General features: G+C 44.7%; 1 protein-coding gene across 1 annotated transcript in view; it reads right to left on the bottom strand.

The window, feature by feature from the left end:
* NIBAN1 (niban apoptosis regulator 1) overlaps nucleotides 1–570 on the bottom strand; it is a 152,621-nt gene extending 152,051 nt beyond the window's left edge. The window contains exon 1 of the mRNA XM_027611592.2: nucleotides 289–570. Within this exon, the coding sequence (XP_027467393.2) occupies nucleotides 289–343 (55 nt within the window). The 5' untranslated portion in view covers nucleotides 344–570. The remainder of the gene's footprint in view (nucleotides 1–288) is intronic.
* Between the last annotated feature and the right edge of the window lie 22,733 nt (nucleotides 571–23,303).

Below are 23,303 nucleotides of genomic sequence, written 5' to 3' on the forward strand. Positions count from 1 at the left end.
AGGTCGCGTCCCCCACCCCGCGGCCTGCACCTGCCTCCCGCAACCGTGCCGCCGCACTTCCCAGAGCATCCCCCGCCCGCTGGCCCTCGGCCCAAGCGCAGCTCGCCCGAGCCCCGGGCCGCAGGAGAAAGCTGGCCGGGCGAGGCGCCCTTGGACCCCCGAGGTCCCCGCGCCCGCAGGTGGAGGGCGGGGCGCGGGCCGGACACCCGCTCTCCACGCGCCCTCTGGGGCCAGGGTCGGCGCAGCTGTGCAGGCCCCCCGGGCGGGCGCGGCGCTCCCGGCGCGTACCTCGGATGTAGGTGCACTTGCCCTCGTCCAGCAGGCTGGAGGCCGAGCCGCCCATGGCGGCGGTGCGGGCGGTGCACTCCGGGCGGCGCTGACAGCTGCCGTCGGCGCCCGCCGCTCGTTCCTGGAGGTGGCTGCGACGGCGAACCCGGCTCTGCAGTTAAAGGACAAACTTCCTCCGAGAGGCGCCGCCTTCTGGGGCGCCTCCTCCAGGTCCGCGCCCTCTGAGGATCTGTGGGCTGGCCCGGGGGCTGTCTTCCCGCCCTCGCTTCACTGGGGAGCTCCGAGGGGATGTCCAGGCTGGAAAGACTTCCCGTTCATTCCTTCTCCTTGCTGGCTTTTTGCCTCTTCTTCTCACCGGTTATGGGCAGCCGAGAAACACCTTTGGGTAAGTGGACAATTTCCCTTAGTGACTGTAAACCTCTGTGAGCTGGAACCTTCTCCACTGACAAGCCACACGAGGTGGAATTCAAGCCCCTATTGCTTTGCACGCCCTCCGGGTACAAGAAACAGCAGTTCCCAAGCATCACCTAAGAACTTGTTAGAAATACAAAATTGCAGCGCCCCCAGCCCTCTATACCCCTCTACACATGTACGTGCGCACACATACTTCACCCCAATTAGAAACTCCAGGAGTGGGGCCCAGCAAACTGTGTTTTCACAGGCATGCCAGGTAGTTCTGGTGCCTGCTGAAGTTTGAGAACCAACAGTAAACTGTACCTTCCTGCAGCCATGAAGTAGGGCCAAGGAGGGGGTGAGAAATGAAGGGGGAAAAAAGAAAGGGAGAAATAAAAAAACAGGGAAAACCTAAACCTGGGTCCTGCAATATGTTGCCAGTCCTGAAACTTCTGAAGACCCCCATCAAAGTCTGCTCTTAACACCTTTAGGTCCAGTTCTTCCCCTTGACAAACTGGAAAAAGTTCATTAGAAAGGGCATCTATTCTTTTTCCCACAACCACTATTTAGCTTGGCTGCCTCTCCCAAATAACACTCAGCTGGGGCAGAAGGGTCACCATGCATTTCTTCCTATTCTTAGTAATCAGATTTTTAGTTGACTCCTATTGACTTAACCTCCAAGGTCAAATGGTCTGTACACACAAGAACCAGGCCTGAAGAGGACTTGGAAGGCTTTGCCCTCAAAAGTTAATTAACTAGCATTTTAATGCCAAGATTTCTCGCACCTCACACCCAATCTCTCTCACCCTACACTCTAATCCATCAATAAAATCCTCTCCATTCTGCTTTGAAAATATATCCAGTATCCACCCATTTCTCACCCCTTCCCCTGCTATCACCCTCATCATTTCTCACCTGGATAATTATACTAGCTTCCTAACTGGTAAGCCCCGGTATATCATTGACACTAGGCCCCACTTCCTCATCTACCACCACTCTCCCCCTTGCTCTCTGTTCCAGCCCCACTGGCCTTTTTGCTCCTCTAGGACACACCTTTGCATGTGCTCTTGCTTAGCCTAGGATGGTCTGCCCTCAGATATTCACGTGGTGCACTCTCTGTCTCTTATTTCATTCAAATCTCCTCTTAAATGCTAACACCTCAAAAGAGGCTTTTTTTTTTTTAGCCCCTGTTTATACGCCGGCCCTCATGTCTGTCCCACTCCTTTCCCTTCATTATTTCTTTTCATATCACTTAGCATCATCTGGTATGTTTCTTTATCTGTCCCCACTGAAATGGAAACTCCATAAGGTTGGGGATTTTCTTTGTTGATGTTGTTTCTTGTTTGTTTGTTTTTTTAATTATTCATTTTCTTTCTTCTTGTTTCTTTAAGGGCAGGGATTTTTGTTCACTGTGTTCTCTGATATATCTCAAATGCCTAGAACAGCATCTGGTACATAGGTGCTCAATAAAAAAACATTGAATGAGTGAATGGGTGAAATATAAAATATCGGATCTGGACTCAACGAAAGCTGTGAATCTCAAAATAAAGAGCATTTCCAGGTAGCTACTCAATGATTCAAAGTCTTCAATGTTCAACTCTTTTCTCAATATTCTAGTTAGCTCTTAGAATTAAGTATATCTTGGGGCACCTGAGTGGCTCAGTCAGTTAAGTGTCTCTTGATTTCAGCTCAGGTCATGATCTTGGGGTCCTGGATGGAGCCCCAGGATGGGCTTTGGGATCTGTGCTGTCTGCTTGTCCATCTCCCTCTCCTCCTCCCGTGCTCGTGCTCTCTCTCTCTCTCACTCTCTCAAATAAATAAATAAATACATATATTTTTTTAAAAAAAGAAGTATATCTTCTCAGAGTAGATTCATTATATAAATTGCAAAAGTTGTGGGGTGCCTGGGTGGCTCAGTCGCTAAGCGTCTGCCTTCGGCTCAGGTCATGATCCTGGGGTCCTGGGATCGAGCCCCGCATCAGGCTCCCTGCTCAGCAGGAAGCCTGCTTCTCCCTCTCCTACTCTCCCTGCTTGTGTTCCCTCTCTCGCTGTGTTTCTCTCTGTCAAATAAATAAAAGATAAAATCTTAAGAAAAAAATAAATAAATTGCAAAAGTTGTGCCTCAGAATGCTGTTATTGTTATTGAAGAAAACTAATTTGGATCTTCTGCCAGCAGATAGTTTTGGCTTGTCACCTCTTGTTTGGAAACAATCTGAGAAAAGACTGATTATTCTCATCTCTCGTTCTTAACTCATTTGTAGCACTCACAGATGGAGCAAGGTACAAGGAAGGATTCATATGTGTGTAGTATCAATAAGCTTTGTAACCACACTTTCAGCTTCAGATCCTAACCTGAGAACTTAGACATGTGACCCGGTCAAATTGCCTAACTTACTTGTTTCAGTCTCTTTATCTGTTAAATGGAGTTGGTAACAGTTACCTCATGTGCTGCTGTCAAAATTACATTTGATCAGGTCTGTGAAACACTTAACATATTCCCAGGAACATAGTTAAGTATTCAGTAAAGGAAGCTCGGATTGTTATTATCAGTAACAACAAGAGTGGTCAAGGAAGCAATTTTCTAGAGAAAGTATAATCTTAATTAGAACTTGAAAATCACTGATATTACATTAAGAAAGAACTTCTGCTCCCATTTTTATCCCCCAAATAAAGCTCCTTTCCTCCAACTGGTTTACAGGAAAAAATAAGGAATCCATTATTTTAGTCATAGTATTTAATATTTGCAAATCCTATGTGGACATCATTTTATTAATCACACGCTAAAAATGAGTCTCCAAGCAATTCAATAACTTTATGAAACAGATTCAACTTCATATGATTCAAATCAGCTAGTTTAGAGAACTTCCTATGCAATGTTAGTTTTTGTATTATATCAATGTATTTTGTTTTAAAATACCCTTAGGACCACTTCTTTCTCGGGGGCACCTGGGTGGCTCAGTCAGTTAGGTGTCCAACTCTTGATTTCAGGTCATAATCTCAGGATTGTGAGATCTAGCTCTGTGTGGGGCTCATTGCTGAGCGTGGAGCCTGCTTAAGATTCTCTTTCTCCCTCTCCCTTTCCTTTTGCTCCCCCAGCCCCAGTGTGCTCTCACCCTTTATCTTAAAAAAAGGGGGGGTGCACCAGGGTGGCTTAGTCAGTTAAGCATCTGCCTTTGGCTCGGGTCCTGATCCCAGAGTGCTGGGATCCAGTTTTGTGTCGGGCTCCCTACTCTGCGGGGGAGCCTGCTTCTCCCACTGCCTCTGTCTCTCTCTCTCTCATGAATACATAAAACCTGAAAAAAAAAAAAATACACCCCCCCCCACACACACTTCTTTCAGGTAAATAGCACATTCTAAAATGATTACTTTTTTAAATATTTTAATCGAGATATAATTCACATACCATAAAATTCACCCATTTAGATTACCTTTTTTAAAGGAGCAGATTAGATTAATAGACATTTAGTCTTAGTATCTGTAGAATAAGCATGTGTTTTGGGATCCCCTTACCTGTCATAGAACTATGAACCCCTTGTTTGCCATGTTCTCGTTTGAGTTAGTGACATCTGTCTATTTGGGCATTTAACTGCCTGCAGAGCACGGACAATCTCAAACTTCTTTGCACTTCCCCAAGTACCTTGTATGGCTGTGTCATACAGGAGTGGGAGGACTGTAATTACTTGATTGTATGATAAGTGCACATGATAGGTTATTACCAGTAATCCAATTTAATCTTCACAAAAACAGATTGAAGTAGGCACTGTTATTAGCACCATTTTAAAGATGAGAAAAATCAAGGTGAAGAAGTTTAAGCAGTTTAACTAAGGTCATCTGTCACCTGGGTTTATCTAACTCCAGAGTTCATCTTCTTAACCACGGATGCTACTACTTTTATATTAAATCTTGCTTTTGTTTATTTACATAAATAATCCAGGTTTTACTATAAAAAATTAGAAACTACTGACAAACAAAAAGAAAAAAAAGGGGGGATCATCCAGATCCCAAAGTCAGTATCTGTATTTTATTTATTTATTTATTTATTTATTTAGATAGAGAGAAGGAGAGAGAGTGCACGTGAGCCAGGGGAGGGGGACTGACAGAGGGAGAGAGAGAATCTTTTTTTTTTTTTTTAAGATTTTATTTATTTATTCATGAGACTCAGAGGGGGAGAGAGAGAGAGAGAAGCAGATGGAGAAGCAGTCTCCCAAGGAGCAGGAAGCCTGATGCGGGACTCGATCCCAGGACCCTGGGATCATGACCTGAGCCGAAGGCAGACGCTTAACCATCTGAGCCACCCAGGCGCCCAGAGAGAGAGAATCTTAAGCAGGCTCCATGCTCAGCACCAAGCCCTGGGTGGGGCTTGATCTTACAACTCTGAGATCCTGACCTGAGTTGAAATCAAGAGTCCTACGCTCAACAAACTGAGCCACCCAGGTGCCCCAATGTCAATATCTTTAGATAAATAAAAATCACCAGTTTGCTATAGATTTCTACAAACTTACATAGAAATATGTGCAATTATAAATTAGAATTAAATAAAAATTTATTTATAGTTACTTAGTTACCAAAGTGAGGTGATGCTCTTTATATATTCTGTAATCTCTATTGTAATTTTTCATTTGGAATATTTCATTTAAATAAATATGTAGGTCTAGGTCAATGATAGTTCATTGTGTAAATGTAACCTAAATCACCTATCTACCAGCAATGTATGCCTGCTTGTTTCCCTACTTCTCAGTCACATTGGACATTTTCATATCTTTTTTTGAATTATCGTCATGAATTTCATTATTCATTTCATTTTATTTTTATTTTTTAATCATTTTTTAAATTTTTATTTATTTATTTGATAGCGAGAGACACAGCAAGAGAGGGAACACAAGCAGGGGGAGTAGGAGAGGGAGAAGCAGGCTTCCCGCCGAGCAGGGAGCCTGATGTGGGGCTCGATCCCAGGACCCTGGGATCATGACCTGAGCCGAAGGCAGATGCCTAATGACTGAGCCACCCAGGCGCCCCTATTTTTTTTTTTTTGAAGATTTTATTTATTTATTTGACAGAGAGAGATAGCGAGAGCAGGAACACAAGCGGGGTAGTGGAAGAGGGAGAAGCAGGCTTCCCACCGAGCAGGGAGCCCGATGTGGGATTCGATCCCAGGACCCTGGGATCATGACCTGAGCCGAAGGCAGACGCCTAACGACTGAGACACCCAGGCGCCCTTCATTATTCATTTTAATATTTGGCAATTTAGGAGTCAAAATAAGTATCACATTCTGTGGTTTGATTTTGAAATCTTTAAAGAGAAAGATTATGTTTTCATGGGCTTTTTGGGTATACATGTTCCCTTGTGAATAGGTTGTTCTTATATTTTTCTGTTTTGCTATTTGAGAAGGAAACTCTGTGTCCTGAGATGGCCGACCGAGCCAGCGAGAGAGTCCCAGTCCTTGCCCCGGGGCTCTTCTGGGTTCTTCTCTCCACTCTGCTTCCCTCTCGCACCAATCTGGTTCTTCTCCCTGCCCCGCTTCGCGCACACGCCAAAAGTACCAAGTATGCAGAAGTACAAGTGAATAAATTGCCCCCTTTGTGCTCGGGGCTCAGACCTTTGGAGACCACTCTCCTTTGAGCCTGCCGGCATTAAATAAACTTCCTGTGCTTCAAGATCTCTGAGTGCCACTTGGTTCTTCCATCAGGCGATCCAGTCCAGGTTCCCTAACATTTGGTTCCCTGACTGGGAAACCCAACCGCATTGGCCCATTGTTGCCACCGGTTTGGGGGCAATGGCGGGGCGGTGACAGAAGGAGGGATCCTAACGGAGAAGGCGCACCCTGCCTAATTTTCAGCAGTCTCCCGCCCTGGTGGGTCGCCTCGGGCGGGCCCTGCTCTGCTGGACTGGAGGAGACTTGGCAAGTGAGGACCTGGTCCTGACGTCAGATTCCGGTAAGGCCTGGGGCCCCAGGACCCAGATAGGCCTACCCCCATTGGGGTGGAAGGGGAGACTGATCACCTCCCAGAGACTTCTTAGAGGTCTCACAAGTAGGGATTCCCAGGGAGGGAATGTAGTAACTTCTGGAGTGTGAATGTGTGAGAGAATGTGCAGTCTGAGCTGGCTTGCTCAAATGGACTGATTCTGTGACTCCACGGGCAGGCACCCTTAAGGTCCCCCAGAAGCCTACGGAGTCTGAGTGGGCCCATCTGCGATTCTGTGGTGAATGGCATACGGTCTATGGTGGCATCAGAATAGTTTCCGATCATAAGTCACAGGGCTGAGACCGCTAAGGCTAAGCCTCACCCAAGCTCCTTCAGGACACGGCCAGACAGGCATCTGATTGGTCTTCTCATCTCAGGAGGCACCCCCCCTTGTCTTTCTCTGCACCCCTGCACACGGGGACATCACCATGGGGTCAGGGCAGAGTAAACCTACGGTTCTAGAGACCACGATCAAAAATTTCAAGAAGGTCTGGCCAAATTGCCTAAGCCCAGTCGTGTGTGAAATGCTTCAGAACACTTGATGGAGACCAAGTGGAGCAACCAAAATTGAGATCATGAGACAGGCCTGGGGGTCTGGAAATTGTGGAGGTCGGAGGACCTGGGAGTCAAGTCAGCCTTCTCTCTAACAAGGCAAGATCTCCAGCTGCTTAGGTTCTTTAGCTTCACAGAGCACCTTTCCCTGTCGTCTCCGGGTGGTGGGAGGTTAGGGCGAGCATCCCCAAGGGATGGGACAGGTCTCAGGTAGGGAGAGGTAGGGGACACTGGCTCTTCTGGAGAGGACTGGGGCAAGGAAGTCGGGGGAGGAACCCTACTAAAATGAAAACAGAGAAGACATCAGATCAAAAGCCAAGCTACTACACTGTTCAAAGACAGATTCTGGTTGTCTGTCTGGGGTAGGGCTGACATTGGCGATTTAAACAAGATACCCCAGGTGATACAGATCCTGCTGATCCACTGGCCACACTCTGAACAGCAAGGCTTCGACATTGTTTCCAGACCTCCTCTGTAAGAGTCATCCGGGAGGACCTTGTTAAAAAGGGAACTATCTGGGGGATGGGGTAGCCAGGTGATGGGTATTACGGAGGGCAGGTGTTGTGATGAGCACGGGTGTAATACTACCCGGCCTATGCATACCCACTGAATCAAAATGGGTGGGATGGGGGGAATATCCCAGAAGCTGTGTGTTTAAAAAGCAACCCCCGGGGGCACCTAAGTGGCTCAGAAAAAAACTGTCAGACTCGGGATACCGAGCCTCATGGAAGAAGGCACAAATCTGCCAACAACAGGTCCGATACCTTGGTTTTCTCCTCACCCAAGGGTAAAGAGAACTAGGGCCAGAGAGGAAAAGGATCATCGTCTCTTGCCACAGCCCCAGGCAAAAAGGGACCTACAAGAATTCCTGGGGGCTGCAGGATTCTGCCGCATCTGGATCCCTGGGTTCTCGGCAATAGCAAGACCCCTTTATGATCTCTTAGGGGGACCAGATCGAGAACCCCCTGCCTGGACTGAAAAAGAAAAAGTAGTGCTTGGGCTGCTCACCCAGACTGTTGGACCCTGGCAATGGCCAATTGCTTACCTGTCAAAGAAGCTGGACCCCATGGCAGCGGGATGGCCACCGTGCCTCAGGGTGCTGGCAGCCACAGTCCTACTCATCAAGGAGGCAGACAAACTTACCCTGGGAGAAGAACTCAAGGTCAAGGTTCCTCATGCAGTTGTGTCCCTCATGAATGCACAGGGACACCACTTCCTTTCCAACTCTCGGCTAGCACAATACCAAGGGCTCCTCTGCAAAAACCCACGGGTCATCCTCGAAACAGATCTAAATCCAGCAACCTTTCTCCCCATGGAAGAGGAGGAACCAGACCATGACTGTTCTGAGGTAGCTGAAGAGGTCTACATGAGCCGTCCAGATCTGCGGGGTCAAGCCATAAAGAATTCAGAGCTCACACTGTTCAGCGATGGCAGCAGTTACCTACAAGAGGGTGCCTGGAAAGTGGGTTATGTAGTACACCTTCGCTACTGTACATACACATGGAGCCATCTACAAGGAAAGGGGCCTCCTAACCGCAGCAGGAAAACTATCAAGAATAAGGAGATACTGAGACTCCTAGAAGCCGTCTGGCTTCCAAAGGAAGTAGCAATCCTGCACCATAAGGGACACCAGAAAGGTGATGACCCCATAGCACAGGGAAATCGTCTGGCAGATGAGGCAGCCAAGAGCACAGCCAGTGAGGAAGGACATGGACAGAGCCCCTTCCCTCACCATGGTCACCCCCGGAAGAAGTCCCTCCCGCCCAGTTACACTAACCCCAACCTCCCACCACCCAGAGACGACAGGGAAAGGTGCTCTGTGAAGCTAAAGAACCTAAACACTAAAAAGGAGAAGGAATGGGCCATGGCTGAGGGGGCCACCCTGACTGAAAAGGGATGGTGGATGATGCCAGACGGGCACATCTTTGTTCCAATAGCAACTGGAGGGCATCTAGTCAAGAAAACATCAGTCAGCTGCCAGCACTATGCCAAGCAATGAGTGAACAAAAAATAATGCTCGGTCTGCACCATGGTCCCCGCCAGGTGTCCAGAGGATGGGAGCAACCCCCTTCAAAGAAGATCTAGAGGTAGACTTCACAGATGTTCCTCCAAGCAGGGGGTTCAAATATCTCCTAGTAATAGTATGCACATACTCTGGGTGGGTTGAAGCCTTCCCAACCAGGACGGAGCAAAGCCAGGAAGAAACTAAAGTCCTCTTGCAGGAGATGGTGCCCCAGTTTGGCCCGCCATTAACAATCCATAGTGACAATGGACCCGCAGTTGTGGCAGACATTGCACAGGTCTTGACCAAATCTCTCAACATCACCTGGAGACTCCACACTGCTTACCGGCCCCAAAGTTCAGGGAAAGGGGTTTTCAGGAGACTATGGAGTCAGGATGAACCCTGGCAAGTTGAGAACCCTATGCGAATTGGAATGGCCCACCTTTGATGTCAGGTGGCCTTCAGAAGGGACTTTGGATGTCCCAATGATTCATCAAGTATGGCAAGTCATAACAGGAGAACCAGGACACCCTGACCAGTTTCTGTACATTGATTCCTGGCTAGGAATTGCTCAGACCCTTCCCACTGGGTGTGATTCACTTGCAATAGGCAGGGACAGGCCAGGGTCTTAATTGCCTCATCCAAGCGACCTAAAGAAAATCAGCAAAAGCCCCAGTCTCCACAAATCCTAGCCAGAGATCCCGAGGCCAAACCGAACCTGCCCCCACCATACATAACCCCAAGACCGTCTACCACAGGCCATGGTAGACCTCATAGAATCCCTTTCCCAGACTCATCAGCCAACCTGGGAAGACTGCCAACAGTTAAAGGTGCACGGCAGTACCTGGAAGAGCACACACCAGTGGGAATCATCAACCCCGCTGCCTGGGCTAATACAGTCACACCCGAAAAGCGCCCAGCTTGGGACTTTACCACAACCAAGGGACAGGCCCACATCCGCCGGTACCAGGAGGCCCTCCTCTGGGGAATCCACGTAGGAGCTAAGAAACCCATGAACATGACTAAGGTATCCTCGGTCACTCGACAACCAGGGGAGTCCCCCGGGGCCTACTACGAAAGACTATGTGAAGCCTACAGGATATACACTCCATTTGACCCCGAAGCACAGAAAAGCCAACAGATAGTAAACACCTCCTTTGTGGCTCAGGCCGCCCCAGACATCAGGAAAAAAACTTTAGAAACTAGAGGGTTTTGCCGGATGAACATCACCCAACTAATAGAGATTGCCAATAAGGTCTACATGAACAGGTAGGTTGCAGCTGAACGGGAAGCCAACAAAAAAGATGAAAAAGAAAGTCAGCCTCCTCACTGCCACGCTGAAAGAAAAGGACAACACAAAGGTGGGGAGACCCCAACCACTGAAGGGGGGGAAGCCCAGAACCCCCTTGGCAAGGGATCAGTGTACCTACTATAAAGAGAAAGGGCATTGGAAAAATGAATGCCCAGCCGCCACAAGGAAGCACCCCGAGAGGAGGACCTCATAGGCCTTGCGGAGATGGACTCCGACTGAGGGGGACCGGGCTCTTTCCTCCTTGGCCCCCATGAGCCCACGGTCAGAATGAAGGTGGAGGGCCAACCAGTGACTTTTATGGTTGATACTGGGGCCGAGCACTCTGTTGTCACCTCCCCAGTGGCTCCTTTAAGCAAAAGGACTGCGACCATCCTTGGGGCCACAGGCATGCTGCGGGCGATATGACAGCCCTTGTGCCAGGCTCACCAGTGGGAACTCGGGGGCCACAAGGTCCGGCATGAATTCCTTTAACTGCCTGACTGCCCTATCCCTCTCCTGGGCCGAGACATACTCTCCCAGCTTAGGGCTCAGATAACCTTTGAGCCCACTGGACACACTAGCCTCCGACTGAACCCAAGGCAAGAGGAGATGGGGTCTCTGAGCAGTAGAGCGAATGAATCGCACCCTCAAGGGAACCTCAGCAAAGTTTTGTCGGGAGACTAACTTCCATGGCCGGATCTGCTACCCCTAGCTCTCCTGCAAGCTCACTGCACGCCCGGGACGTCAGGTTTCTCACCATTTGAATTAATATATGGACGGCCTCCCCCGTGCTTCAGAAGCCTTCCAGGAAACTTGCATCAGGTTGGAGATAAAGGGATAAAGGAGCAGCTTCAGGCCCTGGGGGCCACCCTAAATAAATTTTAAAAGATAAAATTATATAATTATAAAATTATAAAATTGGGGCCCTTTGAGAGGGCCCCAATTTCCTTAGGGTCTCAGGTACACTCCTTCCAGACAGGGGACTCAGTTTGGGTCAAAGATTGGAAGAAAGAAGAAAGCTCATCATTTGGACGAGGAGCCATGCCAGTGGAGAGTCCAGCCAGACTTCACAAACCTACTCCGGCTTCACCTTCGACAAGACCCCACCGACTGATGGACACCTGCTCACCGTGGTCCCTGGCTCTCATGGGCATGATTTCTCTCATCTTGGGAGTTGGACTCTACACTGTTGCTCCTCCTGACTGGACTTTCCCCCAGAGGCTTCTACATAAGGTCATAGATCCCACTTTTTTTTTTTTTTAAAGATTTTATTTATTTATTTGACAGAGAGAGAGACACAGTGAAAGAAGGAACACAAGCAGGGAGAGTGGCAGAGGGAGAAGCAGGCTTCCCGCCGAGCAAGGAGCCCGATGTGGGGCTCGATCCCAGGACCCTGGGATCATGACCTGAGCCGAAGGCAGACGCTTAACGACTGAGCCACCCAGGCGCCCCACAGATCCCACTTTTACTGGCCCTCTGCCGTCTACTCCCAAGCACATTTCACCATGGTTTTCCTGGCCCTAGTCAGTCCTGGCCTTCTGCTACCTGGTGTGCTGTTAAGTTTATGATTAAGTCCGTGTTCACCCCAAGCCCTGCAGTCAACCCTCGGAGTCAAACAGAATGATGCCCTCTAAACTAGGTGTTTAAAGGGGCATCAAAGGGAGGAATGGTAAGGAAAATCTGTGTCCTAATTGTCCAACCGAGCCAGGGAGAGAGTTCCAGTCCTTGCCCTGGGGCTCTTCTAGGTTCTTCTCCCTGCCCCGCTTCATGCACTGCCAAAAGTGCCAAGTATGCAGAAGTAGAAGTGTATAAATTGCCCCCTTTGTTTGTGCTTGAGGCTCAGACCTTTGGAGACGACTCTCCTCTGAGCCCGCCGGCATTAAATAAAAGATCTCCGGGTGCCGCTTGGTTCTTCCGTCGGGCGATCCAGTCCAGGTTCCGTAACATATTGACTTCTTATTCTTATTGATTTGGAAGAGCTTTATATATATTAAAGACATTGACCCGTTTACGCTAACACACATTGCAAATTAAACACTTCTTAAAATGTATTTCCTTATGTTCTTTATTCAATAATCTTCTTTGAAGATTGGCTAACCATATACAAATTGTAAAATCAATTACATTTGTCTCTGGTACCCTCCAATCTTCCTTTAACACTCCCTTCTGTTGGGACACCTCAGTGGCTCAGTTGGTTAAGCGTCTGCCTTCAGCTCAGGTCATGATCCCAGGGTCCTGGGATCGAGTCCCGCATTGGGCTCCGTGCTCAGTGGGGAGCCCACTTCTCCCTCTGCCTGTGGCACCCCCTGCTTGTATTTTCTCTGACAAATAAATAAAATCTTAAAACAAAACACTCCCTTCTCTTTTCTCTTTGTATAGTTTCTGAAGAATGCCTAATCTTATCAACAATATCTCTTTTTTTAAAAGATTTTATTTATTTATTTGGGAGAGAGAATGAGATAGAGAGAGCATGAGAGAGGGGAGGGTCAGAGGGAGAAGCAGACTCACTGCTGAGCAGGGAGCCCGATGCGGGACTCGATCCCGGGACTCCAGGGTCATGACCTGAGCCGAAGGCAGTCGCTTAACCAACTGAGCCACCCAGGCGCCCCTCAAAAATATCTCTTATAGATTGTTGTAGCTTGACTATTGAAAGTCATTTTATGAATTTTTTTTTAATAAGCTCCTTCACTTACTAGCAAGATTGTTGCAATAATCTGATATGTTCTGTTTTTCTCAGGGGTATAAGTTTTAGAAGCCCCAGCTGTCATTCCGATACTGACTTGTTTCATGATTGGGGAAAATAAATTTTCTACCTCATATTCCTTTTTTTTAAAGATTTTATTATTTATTTGACAGAGAAAGACACACAGAGAGAGGGAACACAAGCAGGGGGAGTGGGAGAGGGAGAAGCAGGCTCCCCACTGAGCAGGGAGCCTGATGCAGGGCTCCATCCCAGGACCATGGGATCATGACCTGAGCCGAAGGCAGACACTTAATGACTGAGCCACCCAGGTGCCCCTAATACCTTATATTCCTTATCTTTAAAATGAATGTCTGTGAAAATTTAATGTGATCATATATGTAATGCACTTAATACATATTAATATGCCTGGCACATATTTAGCATTCTCTAAATGAAGCTAGCATGACAAGAAGTAATAAATAAAAAGTTGTTTTATTAACTGTTTTTTAACATATCAACATGAGTTCATTTTATTCTTTTCTTCCTTAAATTTTTTTATTGTTATGTTAATCACCATACATTACATCATTAGTTTTTGATGTAGTGTTCCATGATTCATTGTTTGTGCATAATACCCAGTGCTCCATGCAGAACGTGCCCTCTTTAATACCCATCACCAAGCTAACCCATCCCCCGAGCCCCCTCCCCTCTAGAACCCTCAGTTTGTTTTTCAGAGTTCAACGTCTCTCATGGTTCGTCTCCCCCTCCAATTTACTCCCCTTCATTCTTCCCCTCCTGCTATCTTCTTCTTTTTTTTTTTCTTAACATATATTGCATTATTTGTTTCAGAGGTACAGATCTGTGATTCAACAGTCTTGCACTATTCACAACGCTCACCATAGCACATACCCTCCCCAATGTCTATCACCCAGACACCCCATCCCTCCCACCCCCCCACCACTCCAGCAACCCTCAGTTTGTTTCCTGAGATTAAGAATGCCTCATATCACTGAGGTCATATGATATATGTCTTTCTCTGATTGACTTATTTCACTCAGCATAACACCCTCCAGTTCCATCCACGTGGCTGCAAATGGCAAGATCTCATTCCTTTTGATGGCTGCATAATATTCCATTGTGTATATATACCCCATCTTCTTTATCCATTCATCTGTCGATGGACCTCTTGGCTCTTTCCACAGTTTGGCTGTCGTGGACATTGCTGCTATAAACATTGGGGTGCACATACCCCTTCGGATCCCTACCTTTGTATCTTTGTGGTAAATACCCAGTAGTGCAATTGCTGGATCGTATGGTAGCTCTATTTTCAACTTTTTGAGGAACCTCCATACTGTTTTCCAGAGTGGTTGCACCAGCTTGCATTCCCACCAACAGCGTAGGAGGGTTCCCCTTTCTCCACAACCCCGCCAACATCTGTCGTTCCCTGACTTGTTAATTTTAGCCATTCTGACTGGTGTGAGGTGGTATCTCATTGAGGTTTTGATTTGGATTTCCCTGATGCTGAGCGATGTTGAGCACTGTTTCATGTGTCTGTTGGCCATTTGGATGTCTTCTTTGGAAAAATGTCTGTTCATGTCTTCTGCCCATTTCTTGATTGGATTATTTCTTCTTTGGGTGTTGAGTTGGATAAGTTCTTTATAGATTTTGGATACTAGTCCTTTATCTGATATGTCACTTGCAAATATTTTCTCCCATTCTGTCAGTTGTCTTTTGGTTTTGTGGACTGTTTCTTTTGCTGTGCAAAAGCTTTTTATCTTGATGAAATCTCAATAGTTCATTTTTGCCCTTGCTTCCCTTGCCTTTGGAGATGTTTCTAGGAAGAAGTTGCTGCGGCTAAGGTCGAAGAGGTTGCTGCCTGTGTTCTCCTTTAGGATTTTGATGGACTCCTGTCTCACGTTTAGGTCTTTCAACCATTTGGAGTCTATTTTTGTGTGTGGTGTAAGGGAATGGTCCAGTTTCATTCTTCTGCATGTGGCTGTCCAATTTTCCCAACACCATTTGTTGAAGAGACTGTCTTTTTTCCATTGGACATTCTTTCCTGCTTTGTCAAAGATTAGTTGACCCTAGAGTTGAGGGTCCATTTCTGGGCTCTCGATTCTGTTCCGTTGATCTATGTGTCTGTTTTTGTGCCAGTACCATACTGTCTGGATGATGACAGCTTTGTAATAGAGATGGAAGTCCGGAATTGTGATGCCGCCAGCTTTGCTTTTCTTTTTCAACATTCCTCTGGCTATTCAGGGTCTCTTCTGGTTCCATACAAATTTGAGGATTATTTGTTCCATTTCTTTGAAAAAAGTGGATGGTATTTTGATGGGGATTGCATTGAATGTGTAGATTGCTCTAGGTAGTATTGACATCTTCACAATCTTTGTTCTTCCAATCCATGAGCATGGAACATTTTTCCATTTCTTTGTGTCTTCCTCAATTTCTTTCATGAGTATTTTATAGTTTTCTGAGTACAGATCCTTTGCCTCTTTGGTTAGATTTATTCCTAGGTATCTTATGGTTTTGGGTGCAATTGTAAATGGGATCGACTCCTTAATTTGTCTCTCTTCTGTCTTGTTTTTGGTGTATAGGAATGCCACTGATTTCTGTGCATTGATTTTATATCCTGCCACTTTACTGAATTCCTGTATGAGTTCTAGCACTTTTGGGGTGGAGTCTTTTGGGTTTTCCACATAAAGTATCATATTATCTGCAAAGAAAGTTTGACTTCCTCTTTGGCGATTTGGATGCCTTTGATTTCTTTTTGTTGTCTGATTGCTGTGGCTAGGACTTCTAATACTATGTTGAATAGCAGTGGTGATAGTGGACATCCCTGCCGCGTTCCTGACCTTAGGGGGAAAGCTCTCAGCTTTTCCCCATTGAGAATGATATTCGCTGTGGGTTTTTCATAGATGGCTTTTATGATATCGAGGTATATACCCTCTATCCCTATACTCTGAAGAGTTTTGATCAAGAAAGGATGCTGTACTTTGTCAAATGCTTTTTCTGCATCTATTGAGAGGATCATACGATGCTTTTTCTTTCTTTTGTTAATATATTGTATCACGTTGATTGATTTGCGGATGTTGAACCAACCTTGCAGCCCAGGGATAAATCCCACTTGGTCATGGTGAACAATCTTTTTAATGTACTGTTGGATCCTATTGGCTAGTATTTTGGTGAGAATTTTTGCATCCATGTTCATCAAGGATATTGGACTGTAATTCTCCTTTTTGATGGGGTCTTTGTCTGGTTTTGGGATCAAGGTAATGGTGGCCTCATAAAATGAGTTTGGAAGTTTTCCTTCCATTTCTATTTTTTGGAACAGTTTCAGGAGAATAGGTATTAATTCTGCTTTAAATGTTTGGTAGAATTCCCCTGGGAAGCCATCTGGCCCTGGGCTTTTGTTTCTTGGGAGATTTTTGATGACTGCTTCAATTTCCTTAGTGGTTATAGGTCTGTTCAGGTTTTCTATTTCTTCCTGGTTCAATTTTGGTACTTGATACATCTCTAGGAATGCATCCATTTCTTCCAGGTTATCTAATTTGCTGGCATAGAGTTGCTCATAATATGTTCTTATAATTGTTTGTATTTCTTTGATGTTGGATGTGATCTCTCCTCTTTCATTCATGATTTTGTTGATTTGGGTCATTTTTCTTTTTGATAAGTCTGGCCAGGGGTTTATCAATCTTGTTAATTCTTTCAAAGAACCAGCTCCTAGTTTCGTTGATCTGTTCTACTGTTCTTTTGGTTTCTAGTTCATTGATTTCTGCTCTGATCTTTATGATTTCTCTTCTCCTGCTGGGTTTAGGCTTTATTTGCTCTTTTTTCTCCATCTCCTTTAGGTGTAGGGTTAGTTTGTGTATTTGAGACCTTTCTTGTTTCTTGAGAAAGGCTTGTATTGCTATATACTTTCCTCTTAGGACTGCCTTGGCTGTATCCCAAAGATTTTGAACAGTTGTGTTTTCATTTTCATTGGTTTCCATGAATTTTTTTTAATTCTTTAATTTCCTGGTTGACCCATTCATTCTTTAGTAGGATGCTCTTTAGCCTCCATGTATTTGAATTCTTTCCAACTTTCCTCTTCTGATTGAGTTCTAGTTTCAAAGCATTGTGGTCTGAAAATATGCAGGGAATAATCCTAATCTTTTGGTACTGGTTGAGACCTGATTTGTGACCTAGGATGTGATCTATTCTGGAGAATGTCCATCGGCACTAGAGAAGAATGTGTATTCTGTTGCTTTGGGATGGAATGTTCTGAATATATCTGTGAAGTCCATTTGGTCCAGTGTGTCATTTAAAGTCTTTATTTCCTTGTTGATCTTTTGCTTAGATGATCTCTCCATTTCAGTCAGGGGGGTGTTAAAGTCCCCCATTATTATTGTATTTTTGTCAATGTGTTTCTTTGCTTTTGTTATTAATTGCCTTATATAATTGGCTGCTCCCATGTTAGGGGCATAGATATTTACAATTGTTAGATCTTCTTGTTGGATAGACCCTTTAAGTAGGATATAGTGTCCTTCCTCATCGCTTATTCCAGTCTTTGTTTTAAAATCTAATTTGTCTGATAGAAGGATTGCCACCCCAGGTTTCTTTTGGTGTCCATTAGCATGGTAAATGGCTTTCCCCCCCTCACTTTCAATGTGGGGGTGTCTTTGGGTCTAAAATGAGTCTCTTGCAGACAGCATATTGATGGGTCTTGTTTTTTAATCCAATCTGATAGCCTGTGTCTTTTGATTGGGGCATTTAGCCCATTTACATTCAGGGTAACTATTGAAAGATAGGAATTTAGTGCCATTGTATTGCCTGTAAGGTGACTGTTACTGTAGATTGTCTGTGTTCCTTTCTGGTCTATGCTGCTTTTAGGCTCTCTCTTTGCTTAGAGGACCCCTTTCTTTTTTTTTTTTTTAAGATTTTTATTTATTTATTTGAGACAGAGAGAATGAGAGAGAGAGAGAGAGAGAGCACACGAGAGGGGGGAGGGTCAGAGGGAGAAGCAGAATCCCCGCCGAGCAGGGAGCCTGATGCGGGACTCGATCCAGGGACTCCAGGATCATGACCTGAGCCGAAGGCAGTCGCTCAACCAACTGAGCCACCCAGGCGCCCCATAGAGGACCCCTTTCAATATTTCTTGTAGGGCTGGTTTCGTGTTTGCAAATTCCTTTAGTTTTTGTTTGTCCTGGAAGATTTTTATCTCTCCTTCTATTTTCAATGACAGCCTAGCTGGATATAGTATTCTTGGCTGCATATTTTTCTCGTTTAGTGCTCTGATGATATCAAGCCAGTCCTTTCTGGCCTGTCAGGTCTCTGTGGATAGGTCTGTTGCCAATCTAATATTTCTACCGTTATAGGTTACATATCTCTTCTCCCGAGCTACTTTCAAGATTTTCTCTTTGTCTCTGAGACTCATAAGTTTTACTATTAGATGTTGGGGTGTTGACCTATTTTTATTGATTTTGAGAGGGGTTCTCTGTGCCTCCTGGATTTTGATGCCTGTTTCCTTCCCCACATTAGGGAAGTTCTCTGCTATAATTTGCTCCAATATACCTTCTGCCCCTCTCTCTCTTTCTTCTTCTTCTGGGATCCCAATTATTCTAATGTTGTTTCATCTTATTGTATCGCTTATCTCTCGAATTCTGCCCTCGTGATCCAGTAGTTGTTTATCTCTCTTTTTCTCAGCTTCTTTATTTTCCATCATTTGGTCTTTTATACTGCTAATTCTCTCTTCTGCCTCATTTATCCTAGCAGTTAGTGCCCCCATTTTTGATTGCACCTCATCAATAGCCTTTTTGATTTCGACTTGGTTAGATTTTAGTTCTTTTATTTCTCCAGGAAGGGTTTCTCTAATAACCTCCATGCTTTTTTCAAGCCCAGCTAGTATCTTTAAAATCATGATTCTGAACTCTAGGTCCGACATCGTACTAATGTCCGTATTGAGTAGGTCCCTGGCAGACAGTACTACACAGTTTATGGTAATCCTGAGCTGAATGCCCGCGCCTCGGCTCCGTCTCTGCAGCCGGCTTCCCTGCTCCGATACCTGGGAGCTCTGCCCCACTCAGGCACCCCCGGTCTTTCTGTGACCCCGAGGGTCGTGAGACCACACTGTCCCGCAAGTGTTCCACCCCCAGCGTAGCCACTGGAGCGACACCCCTCAGCGGCGCCGACTTCTAAAAGTTCCGATTTTGTGCTCTGCAGCTCTATCACTTGCCAGAAGTGGCCGACGGAGGCCCCCTCCCCTGCTGTCTATCCTCCCGAATATCACCTCGGATTCACTTCTCCGAAAGTCCTACTTTCCAGAGAGTGGTCGCTTTTCTGTTCAGAGAGTTGTTGCTATTCTTTTCTTTGATCTCCTGTTGAGTTCGTAGGTGTTCAGAATGGTTTGATCCCTATCCAGCTGAATTCCTGAGACCAGACGAAATCCAGGTCTCCTACCCCTCTGCCATCTTGCTTCCTAGTTCATTTTATTCTTATTAAATACCTTTATGATTGGCAAATCACTTTCCAGGAGGCAGGGTACTTTTGAAAAGGAAGAAGTGTACTATTATACTCTAACTGTATTTTTGAAAGACATAAAAAGCTGTTTCATAATACAAACTACAGGAAACTAAGCTGGATAAAATCTTTTCTAGAGAGAATATATACAAGATGGAATCCAACTTCTCATCAGTGATTCTTGAGGGAAAGTTTCAGGAGCTTCTGTGTGAAATTTTTATTAGAAAAGACAGAAGTTTTTTTAAATGAGAAACATTGCTTTTCTTCAACATGCTCTTTTTTAAATTGAAATATAATTAGCATACAATGTTATATTAGTTTCAGGTATACAACATATTGATTTGACAATTCTGTTCGTTACTCAGTGTTCACCATAAGTGTAATCACCATCTGTCACCATACATTATTACAATATTATCGACTATATACCCTATGCTATACGTATCATGTCTGTCATTTATTTATTTTAGAAATGGAAGTTTGTACCTCTTAATTTCCTTTATCTATTTCTCTATCCCCCCCACCCACCTCCTCTCTGGCAACCACCACTTTGTTCTATTTAAGAATTTGGTTTTGTCTGTTTGCTTGCTTTTGGTTTTTAGATTCCACATAGAAGTGAAATCAAATGGTATTTGTCTTTCTCTGTCTGACTTATTTTACTTAGCATAATAACTCTAGGTCCACCCATGTTGTCACAAATGGCAAGATCTTGTTCTTTTTATAGCTGAGTAATATTCCATTGTATATACATACCAAATCTTTTTATCCATTTATCTATCATCTATCCATGCATCTATCAATGGATACTTGGGTTGCTTCCATAATTTTGCTATTGTAAATTATGCTGTAATAAACATAGGGGTGCATATATCTTTTGGAGTTAGTCTTTTCATTTTCTCTGGGTAAATACCCAGTAGGAGGATTATAGGATTATATGGTATTTCTACTTTTAATTTTTTTTAAAAGATTTTATTTATTTATTTGACAGAGAGAGACACAGTGAGAGAGGGAACACAAGCAGGGGGAGTGGGAGAGGGAGAAGCAGGCTCTCCACCAAGCAGGGAGCCCGATGTGGGGCTCGATCCCAGGACCCTGGGATCACGACCTGAGCCAAAGGCAGACGCTTAACGACTGAGCCACCAGGCGCCCCTCTACTTTTAATTTTTTTAGGAACCTCCATACTGTTCCCACAGAGGCTGCACCAGTTTGCATTCCCACCAACAGTGCATGGGAGTTCCCTTTTCTCCACAGCCTCACCAACACTCCTGTCTTTTTTGAAAAATATTTTATTTGAGAGAGAGAGAGACAGAAAGAGAGTGAGCATGAGTAGGGGGAGGGGCAGAGGGACAAGCAACCTCCCTGCTGAGCAGGGAGCCTGAAGTAGGGCTCCATCCCAGGACCCTGAGCTCATGACCTGAGCTGAAGTCAGATGCTTAATCGACTGAGCCACACAGGCACCCCTATGTCTTGTCTTTTTGATACTAGCCATTCTGACTGGTATGAGGTGATACGTCATTGTGCTTTTGATTTGCATTTCCCTCATGATGGGTAATGCTGAACACCTTTTCTTTTCTTTTTTTAAAAGATTTTATTTATTTGACAGAGAGAGACACAGCGAGAGAGGGAACACAAGCAGGGGGAGTGGGAGAGGGAGAAGCAGGCTTCCCGCTGAGCAAGGAGCCCAATGCAGGGCTCAATCCCAGGACCTTGGGATCATAACCTGAGCTGAAGGCAGACGCTTAATGACTGAGCTACCCAGGCACCCCGCTGAAGACCTTTTCATGTGTCCTTTGGCCATCTGTATATCTTCTTTGGAAAATGTCTATTCAGATCCTGTGACCATTTTTTAATCTGATTATTTTTTTAGTGTTGAGTTGTATAAGTTTTTTTTTAATATATTTTAGACATTAACCCCTTATCAAACAAATCATTTGCAAATTTCTTCTCCCATTCATAGGTTGCTTTTTTTGTTGATTCCTTCCTTATTTTTGCTGTGCAAAACCTTTTTATTTCGGTTATTTTTGCTGTAGTTCCAATAGTTTATTTTTGCTTTTGTTTCCCTTGCCTGAAGAGGCGCAGCCATAAATATGTTGCTAAGACCCATGTCTAAGACATTACTGCCTATGTTTTCCTTAGGAGTACATGGTTTCAGGTCTCACATTTAGGTCTTTAATCCATTTGGAGTTTATTTTTGGGTATGGTGCAAGAAAGTGGTCCAGTTTTCCCAATACTATTTATTGAAAAGACTGTGTTTTCCCCATTGTATATTTTTTCCTCCTTTTTTGTACATTAATTAACCATATAGGTGTGGGTCAATGTGATTTTCCAACATGAATCATCACAATTTTTATATAGATCTCTAGCATTGCACAGTATCTTAGGTACAGAGAAGTACAAGTATTTTAACAGAAACTAATAAAGGCTTAGAACTAAGGATGACAAAGTCTAGAACCAAAGGGGCATTTAGATGTGTAGGTATCAATCTTCAAATCTGACAAAAACCAAACCAACACAGTTGCCCTTGTAAAAGCAGTAACCTATTATTGCCATAGATAAGCAGATTCTACTGGTTTTGAGGGCAAGTCTCTAAACTACTTTGTACTTGGGCAAGGTGTTAGTTTAGTACTAGTGCACAAGGGGAAGAGTGCCACCTGCTGGACCAGCTGTGATACTCCGTGCAGGGTTGGGGCTACCTGGCAATGAGGAAAAATGACAGGCTCTGGTCCAAATCAAATTCTTATGCTTGCACTTAAATTAGTTTAACAGTCATTTGGCATTATTCGCCTATCTGTTACAAGGTTCTTATGTTCAGCTGACAAAGAATTGCTCTTCCAGAACAGAATTTTTCTGTTGAATTTGTTCTGGGGGGCTAATTCTATTATTTTTATTATATAAGCATATACTTACTGCTTATAGCACACATTTTGACATTAGCTATAATCCATTTTGTAAAGCACAGTCTTTTGGTTATTTCCTCTCAGAGTCACAGTTCACTCTTTTCTCTATAGTGCAAGATAACCAATACATGAATTCTTCTAGTCAGGAATCACAGTTGCGAAAAGTAATATTCCAGGGCTCTCACTTCTATTCCGGTATGCTCGAATGGAAAGATGGAAGGAAGACTTGGCAAGGAGCCCCAAGGGAATGCAGGAACAATGGGACTGGTCCATAAACGTGGGGAGGGGTATTACATCACTGACACTGTTTGGAATTTCTGTACATGATAATTTAAAAAATGCAAACTGACTTAGTTTTATTGCTTTTCTGTTTTCTACAGACAATGCACCCCTTATTACCTGAGCCAAGGGCAGACCACTCCCACAGCATCCCCCTGATATAGCCCCAAGTATCTGCATGCACAAATGGTATGGGGTAGTAGGGCAGAGATGTCTAGATTTATATGTCTTGTGTATGAAAAAACACATGATTTATTATATCTGATTAAAACTGTCTTCACCCATACTGCCTTAAATTCCTTATTTTGACAGTGAACCAATTATTAGTTCATTTAGGTTACAGATGATAAAAGTACCATATTAAATACCTTAAGGTGAATCCATTTAATCAGATTACATTCTTTTAAAATTTAGCTAACATCAGCTCACTGCAGGACTAGCAGTTTTGAAGGAGAA

Source organism: Zalophus californianus, chromosome 10, assembly GCF_009762305.2.
Source record: "Zalophus californianus isolate mZalCal1 chromosome 10, mZalCal1.pri.v2, whole genome shotgun sequence".
In the NCBI taxonomy this organism is placed as follows: domain Eukaryota; kingdom Metazoa; phylum Chordata; class Mammalia; order Carnivora; family Otariidae; genus Zalophus; species Zalophus californianus.